The sequence below is a fragment of the Sycon ciliatum genome, unplaced genomic scaffold (assembly GCF_964019385.1).
Source record: "Sycon ciliatum unplaced genomic scaffold, ocSycCili1.1 SCAFFOLD_1600, whole genome shotgun sequence".
Taxonomy (NCBI): domain Eukaryota; kingdom Metazoa; phylum Porifera; class Calcarea; order Leucosolenida; family Sycettidae; genus Sycon; species Sycon ciliatum.
Window position 1 is genome coordinate 20,439 of NW_027044586.1, and position 8,731 is coordinate 29,169.

The window sequence follows — 8,731 nt, forward strand, 5'->3', positions numbered from 1 at the left end:
TCATGTAATGAATTCAGTTTAGCGTAGGCGCACATCTCGCAACTACGTATCTGCTGCGCTACAGCGCCCTCTACGGTTCTGGCCGCGGCACTTGTTTAGCGCGCCTTGCCGCGACCGGCAAGACCGCCTGCTGTGCATCACATTAATTTATGCGTACGCCATCACAATAATTAATTCAGTTTTGATCGGGTCCGAGTCCGCAACGTGGCACATCTCCTTGCCATTCTCAGTTTTGAGTCTTCTCTGCTTTGGCTCATGCCCGACTTGCATCCTGCTGCCTTTGTCTTTTGCTGACCGAACTGTCATTGCCTAGTCATGTCGGGCACCAGGAAGAGAACCCGTCGCGCAGCACCTAGCCCTGTTCCCGACCCACCTGTTTCTTCGGCTGCGGACCCCGAGCTGCCGAGTAACGCTGCCTCACCACTCGACGGCGGACAATTCAAGCAATTTATATCTGACGAAGTCCAGAAAGCCGTCACCGCCGCCCTGGCAGAAACGGTCTCCCCACTGCTTGCCACCATCGGATCCTCGCAGCCTTCCCCCGCCATGGCCGTACCCACCGGAAATGCTGCGCCAACTGGTCCGGGTGCTGGCTCTCTATCTCATCCACTGAACGTGCCGTCTCACGTGAGAGAGAGGATTTTGCGAGGTGAGTGTGTTGATTTGAATACACTGTTACCGGAAGCTCTTGGGGCACCAAAGCGTGACACGATTCAGTTGAATTTCAGTGGGTCCAGGACTGTTGAGCTGCTGGATCCCAGCTCTGGCGGGCATGTCGAGAAAGTTCGTAGGCATGTTCACGACCTGGTTACATGGCTAGAAGCCTGGTCCAGATATATGTTCGTACTATGCTCGCACGCACCCAGCCGTTTCTCCGAACTGATGGCATATCAGGCCACCATTGTATCGGCCAACTCCTCATACTATCCGGAGGCCTGGCTCGAATATGACCGGGAGTTCCGTCTGGCAATCTCTCTTGACCCCAGTAAGCGTTGGGACGCCATTGACGGCAACCTCTGGCAACTGAAAATGACAGGCCGCTCACGCCCGCAGTGTAGTACATGCCGGATCACTCACCCTCCATCGGGTAGCCAGTGCCCTTTTCGTGTCTCCCGAGTACCAAACCAGCAGTTTGCACCACGGTCTGCCTACACCAAGTCTGGCAAAGAGATCTGCCGGAATTTCCAGCAAGGTCGATGCTCCAACACCGACTGTAAATTTGCCCACGTCTGCTCCCAATGTGAGGGCGCACATGCCCGCCCCTCCTGCCCGCGTCGCTTCTCCACTGGCAACCAGCGGCAGAACAAAGCTTAATGAACTGCATCTCGATAGTAGCATTCTCCGGACACACCCTACATTCTTTCACACTTGCCGCACACCTATTCACGTTAATCGCCTCCGTTCCTTACTGCGTGCACACCCCAATCAAGCTTTTGTTAAATATGTACTTCATGGCCTTACGTATGGTTTTGACATCGGCTTCAATGGCCCACGCCAAAGCAGCATGTTCTCCCCTAACTTACCTTCTGCGAGGATGCATCCCGATTTTATTACCAAATACCTGCAAGAATGTTGCTCCCGCTTTGAACTGCTAGGTCCTTTTTCCTCCTCGCTTTTTTCCTTTTTTTCATTGCTCCGGTGTTGGCTGCGTTCCGAAAAAGAACGGCCGCTTCCGTTTAATCCACCATCTCTCTAGCCCAGAGGGTCAAAGTGTTAACGATGGAATTTCACGTGAAGATTTCAGCTTGCATTACATCACTATTGATCACGCGATCGATGCCATTATGCAGTACGGTCGTTCTGCTTATCTTTTCAAACTTGACATTCGGAGTGCTTTCCGCATTGTACCTGTGCGGCAGGAAGACTGGCCTCTGCTAGGTATTCACTGGCAAAACCAATATTATTTCGACACTGTGCTCCCCTTTGGCTTACGCTCCAGCCCTGCCATTTTTTAACTCTATTGCCGACTGCCTTGAATGGATTGCTCGCTATGAGTTTTCTATTACTGACCTGCTCCATTATCTAGATGATTTCCTTTGCATTTCTCCATCGGAGCTGGTGGCGAACCAACGTGCTTCAATCCTGCTTCGCTGTTTTAACTATGTCCAAGTCCCCTTGGCACCTGACAAAGTGGAAGGTCCAGCTCAAGTGCTGTCGTTCCTGGGCATCGAGCTGGACTGTGGCAGACTGGAGGCCCGGCTACCAGACACCAAGTTGCAAGATCTCCGCACCTTGCTCGACCAGTATGTCAACCGTGGCGACATGACCCAACGCGAACTCGACTCACTATTGGGAAAACTCTCCTTCGCAGCTCGGGTAATTATACCTGGTCGGACATTCATGCGCCGACTCTGGGATATTTGTCACCGCTACAGTCAGCCACACTATAAGATCAAACTCTCAGTCGAGGCCCTGGAAGACCTGAAGTGGTGGCAACGCCTCCTCTCGCAATGGAACGGAAAGTCCTTCTTTCATATGCCAAATTGGACCCCGTCTCCCGACATCCAATTGTTTACTGATGCCAGCGGTTCGATCGGCTGGGGCGCATGTTATGGCCATCGCTGGATCCAGGGACAGTGGTTGCCGGAACAAGCCGACTACACCATCGAGTGGAAGGAGATGTTCGCCATTGCCGCAGCTTGCTCCTCCTGGGGCCTTGAATGGCGCAAGCTCCGCATACTCGTGTACTGCGATAACGAAGCCGTAGTGGCATGCCTGTCCAATGGTTGTAGCCGCTCCCCCCCAGTCATGGACCTGATACGACGGCTGTTCTTCATGTGCGCTAACTTTGGCTTCATTCTGTCAGCAAAGCATATTCCAGGATGCACTAACAAAGCCGCTGATGCTCTGTCTCGTTTTAACATTCAGGCGTTTCGCGAGGCGGTTCCGGGAGCTCGGGCGACAGCCGACCTGTTCCAGTCATTCTAACTGCCGCGGACGAATTAGCAGCACGATATGCTGCTCACGCTCTATCCGACAACACCAGACGAACGTATTCCGCCGGCGAATCTAAGTATCTCAAGTTCTGCCAACTTCAAAGATGGTCCCCGTTTCCCGCTTCAGACCTAATGCTGAGTAGTTTTGCTGCCTCCCTAACCCAGTCGGTCAGACCAGTGACTATTAAGGTTTACCTCAGTGCTATCAAGAACCTGCACCTGGAGCTCGGTTATGTCGACCCGACCGAGGGTGCGCACTTCCTCAAGCGAGTGGTACGCGGTATTTGCCGTTGCCATGGAGTAGCCGCTGTCCGCCCCAGGCTGCCAATCACGTTTCCTATTCTCTGCAGTCTGGTTGACACCTGCCTAGCTGCTCCAACCATGTGCCCTCACGACAAGCGCTGCCTGCATGCCGCTATGCTTGCCGTGTTCTTTGGTTTCTTCAGATGCGGTGAACTGCTAGAAGCACCTACCACGCGCGGCTGTTTGACATTCGAGTCAGGGATGCTCCATGTGCACCTACCACGCTCGAAGACAGACCCGTCCGGGGAAGGTACGACGGTGCTGATCGGGCCAGCGGTGCCGCCATACTGCGCTGTGAGAGCCATGCTCACCTACCTCACTGCAACCGCCTCTGCTCGTCCAGGCAGTGCTGTGTTCATCCTGGCCAACGGGCAACGCCTCAACCGCAGCACTTTTACAGCCCACGTACGCACGCTGCTTAGCACCAGCGGCGTGGCAAACTGGCAGGACTATGCAGGCCACAGCTTCCGTATCGGGGCCGCTACCACTGCTGCCCTTGCTGGCGTCCCCGACCACCAGATCCGCTCCGCGGGACGGTGGCGCAGTGATGCATGCCTACGCTACATCCGGACCCCACCGTCATCGGCCCGAACGCTGGCCAGCAAACTATCCTCAGTAAGATCATCTCCCTGACACCGATATTTCTCAATTCACACAATTCCCTCATTATGAACTATGCTATGCTGCACTGCAATACTGTTGTGTATGGGTATGTACTGGCGGTATGGCGAGTCACTCATAACTGGTCTGCCTTTCTATTGCGGCATTATGGCCTTATGGTCCTGCCTTTCCATTGCGGCAATCACAGCCTCCGGGCTTCTGCCTTCCTGCGGCAATCACAGCCTCCGGGCTTCTGCCTTTCTGCGGCACTCGCAGCCTCACGGGCTCGTGCCTACCTTGCGGCAAAGACCAACCAGTTCCTCGTCACCAGTACTTACCCAACACAACCTAGCCTTATTCGTGTGGTGTATGCCTGTCTGCATGCCGCCGGTGTGCGCGGAATGCTAATGATGTATGCCTGCCTGCATGCCGTCTGCGTGCGCGGAATGCTAATGATGTATTCATGTAATGAATTCAGTTTAGCGTAGGCGCACATCTCGCAACTACGTATCTGCTGCGCTACAGCGCCCTCTACGGTTCTGGCCGCGGCACTTGTTTAGCGCGCCTTGCCGCGACCGGCAAGACCGCCTGCTGTGCATCACATTAATTTATGCGTACGCCATCACAATAATTAATTCAGTTTTGATCGGGTCCGAGTCCGCAACGTGGCACATCTCCTTGCCATTCTCAGTTTTGAGTCTTCTCTGCTTTGGCTCATGCCCGACTTGCATCCTGCTGCCTTTGTCTTTTGCTGACCCACCATCCCACCACTAACCATTAATACTACATTGCATCATTCCTACTTCAAGTACAATAAACCTGGTGGCGAGTCACTCATAACTGGTCTGCCTTTCTATTGCGGCATTATGGCCTTATGGTCCTGCCTTTCCATTGCGGCAATCACAGCCTCCGGGCTTCTGCCTTCCTGCGGCAATCACAGCCTCCGGGCTTCTGCCTTTCTGCGGCACTCGCAGCCTCACGGGCTCGTGCCTACCTTGCGGCAAAGACCAACCAGTTCCTCGTCACCAGTACTTACCCAACACAACCTAGCCTTATTCGTGTGGTGTATGCCTGTCTGCATGCCGCCGGTGTGCGCGGAATGCTAATGATGTATGCCTGCCTGCATGCCGTCTGCGTGCGCGGAATGCTAAATTATTATATGGAGCTTATAATTTAGACAGATGTGGAGATGAGAAGTATTGATCTAAACTAAAAAAGTTTAAAACGCTCACTTTCATGTTTTCACGGCTACATTCTGGTTATAGATGCGGATATCATTATAGTTACGGTAACATTATTTAGACACACGTGGCATGCATGATACCGGCTGAGGAAATGATGCCGGGTGTGCATTATTTTCCAGAAAGGCAAATATTGGAATCTCTGGAAATAGATACACGTATTCCTCAAAGCCGTAAATAGCTACTTTAGGGAATACTACATGTACATGGCACACTGGTACATCATCACAACCAGCAAAGTGTAACACAGTGGGAGCGTGCCGTGGAGTGACAAGTCCGTGAATGCATCCCTATCAACCCGTGAACAGTGCATGGCTAGCAAGACATCAGAAAACGGCAGACATTGTACATGATTGTGCTTTTAGGCATGTACTAGCAACGTGGTGAATATCAAAGAGGGTGCGAACAAAAAAGCAATTGTGTGATACGAGAGAATTTTGACAAACGAAACAGTTCTGAGGTTCTGACTCAGTGAAGGTTATCCAGACCCGCCCATATAACCAGGGTTACTGATGCCAACACCTGCATCAATGGGAACACACACACATACACACATACATGCACACACACACACATGGACACACATGCACATATGTACACATACACGCACACATATACACACACACGCACATACACACACGCGCACACACACACACACACATGCACACACATGCACACACATACACACATCCATAACTTTATAATGTAGATTGAAGAAGGAGAAGCATGGGCACAGAGTGGAAAAGCAATCTCACAGTGACTGAATATTCGCAGTCCATATGGATATACTCCAGATAATACAGAACTGTGATTGTGCACATTGGAGAATTTTGCCTCACTGACATCGCCATTTGCAGATAAAAACAAGTGGCTGTTTTGTACAGTCACCACTCTTTTGGCTGCTCAGAAATGAGCAGCCGAACGAATCTTCGAATCCAGCTGACAAGTCAGATGGCGATTCATACTCATGCACGAGTTGCACAAACTCTCTATTGAGTATTGGTGGTATTCAGCTGCAGATCATCATGATGAGGACGTCAGCTTACCTGGTGTTTGGCCTATGAGGGCGTATGTATCGTCATCACCACCATTGCCGCCTGTTAACATAGTACAGGTCAGACAAAGACAACAGCACACCGCACACCCTTAGGAAAGACAACAGCAGTTCGGAAAATGTCTAACCGTGACCGGGTGCAAACAAAATGATCGTCAGCGGCTAAGCCTTGGCAAGTGTGATAACCTGACTGTGCATACCTGTACAATCATACAGTGCATACTGGGTATTGTCACAGAACACCTGGTGATAGAGGGTACTAACGTCTTATTCTCAGCTATCATATAATACACTCAATTCCTGTAAGCTGCATCGAATAATGAAAATTCACATCACTCAGTATTGATGCACTGTAGTGTCCGGAGTATAAACCACACTTTTAACAGCAGTATTTCACTCAAAAAAATCGCGGGACTTATACTACGATGGTCAAATTAACCGTGAGGAAACTGGGTGAGATGTCTGTATTTCGTGACAATAAATCTGGCTGCGGCTTGTACTCCACTGTAGCTTATACTCCGGAAAATACGGCACACTTATCCGGCCCTCTTTTATCCGGATCCCTCACCAATCCGTAAGAAAATCGTTGGTTGCCTTTCTACAGCATATGCCATGCATACATGCAGTATGCGTGTGTTCGATTATCCGGCTCCCTCGCCTTTCCGGATATTTTTGTGGAAAACGGATGTGTGCAGCTAAGCGAGGTCTGACTGTACAAGTGTAAACAAATTGATGGAAGTGCTTCAGAACAACCCTGAGTGTGGTGCTACGCTAAGGGGACTTACCGTCTCTGTTCAACTTGTCATAATCCATGTTTGCATCGGGTGATTGTTCATATATTGGTGAGGTGATCTAAACAGCACATCAGCAGATTCATTTGCCTTCAGTAGATTGTTGAGAACCATTGCAAAAAATTAGACATTAGGTTCCGCACTGCGTAAAGTCGAGCAACTTAACGTAAGTGGTCGGGAAAACCCGTGAATTCGCGAGTTTGCACTCCATTTACGGAAAGTTGTCTACGTAGAGTACGTAGATGGAGCTCTATTGTTAACGGAGGTGCTCCGTAAGTGTGGATTGGGGTATGAATTGAAAACACTCTCCTCAGGCTGTACACTGTCGCGTTTGGAGTTGCCAAGGGCAGCTACGTGATTCGAAAACTATGTATGGCGGAACACAGTTACGCATACAGTGTACGTATTATTAGCTAATCAGCCAATCAGAGTTCAGCAAGTGTTTTCTTCTTGGCCTGCTGATGGCTGAACTCTTGTTGTTTCTGCATGAGGAAGGAGAAACAAGCCGGAAAATTCTACCGGAGAAGAAAATCTGAAATGTTTTCTTACTAACGTAATAACGTTGTTCGGAACCTATCTATTACTTTTACAACAGAACAATGGGTTTCGTTCGTGACAGTTGGATGCTGCAGCTGGAAAAGAGTGATATAGAGATATAGAGAGGGGGAGAGAAAGAGACGGAGAGAACCACGAGAGCATATACACACAAATGCACATACTAGCATGCACGGATATACACACACACACACACATATACACACACATATACACATTTACACACCCACATACACACACATATACACACACACACCCACATACACGCACACATACACACATACACACATACACACATACACTCACATACACACACATACACACACATTCACACACATTCACACACATACACACACATACACACACACATACACACACACACACACACGCACACACTGAGCTCACCTCTTCTCGTCCAGTCGTTTGAATGTTGTTGATACTCGGATCGTGGTACAGAGGGTTCTGAACAAAGGGCGGCGCGGCCCTGTCTGGCGCTTCGTAGGTGCTGCTGTCAAATGTAAACTCCTCTGCAGCTCGATCATCCATAAGTCCATCCCTCGCTCTGTTTTGCTCCACGCTCATACGAAGCTTAGCTCTGGATGTCTTCACCTTGTACGTAACTAGAGCAGTAATGGCAGCCAGGCCAGCAAGCAGACCAGCAACTACGCCCCACACAACGGGTTTGGAGACCGTCGATGATGGAACATCCGTGCCCTTGTTTGCATCACTCTTTGGACCGTTGCCGGTCGATTTCCCCTTGTTTGCCCACCTCTGGCACAGGCTAGCTGCATCCGCCGGAACAGTGGGCCCCTTGCAGGATTTAGTGACGGCGGCATTAACCTCTTCTGGATCGACTGGCAGTCCATTCAGCAGAACGGTGAGAATGACTTCACCACCTCCAGATCCAGGCAGAATGTAAACATCGTCAGCGTAGTCCACTTCACCATCCGGACTTGGCAGTGGACTAGTCAAAACCAGCTGTCTCCATGCTTCCAGCTGAGCAGGTGTCAGCGGTCCCCCCGGGAAGACGTCAGTAACTACACCACTTCCAGGAACACACACGTATACTGACGAGGAGGATGCGGAGGAGTCACCTTCTGCTACACCAATGCTGGCGCCACCCGCTTGCGAGGTGCCGCTAGTTGATGTACCAGTTACTTTCCTTGGCACACAGTCCGCTTGGCCACACGGATCGTCCTTGCAAGCGTCCGCCAAGTACTGGCAAGTTGTCCCGGTGTACGACTCAGGACA

The 8,731-nt window shown here is 50.7% G+C and overlaps 1 protein-coding gene across 1 annotated transcript; it reads left to right on the top strand.

Annotated features, from left to right (window-relative positions):
• On the top strand, positions 1 to 4,672 carry LOC135830440 (uncharacterized). The gene is made up of 2 exons (XM_065342694.1): positions 1 to 649; positions 2,869 to 4,672. Exons 1-2 carry the CDS (start codon positions 316 to 318, stop codon positions 3,870 to 3,872), a joined length of 1,338 nt encoding a protein of 445 aa, XP_065198766.1. The 5' UTR covers positions 1 to 315; the 3' UTR covers positions 3,873 to 4,672.
• Positions 4,673 to 8,731: the final 4,059 nt, after the last annotated feature.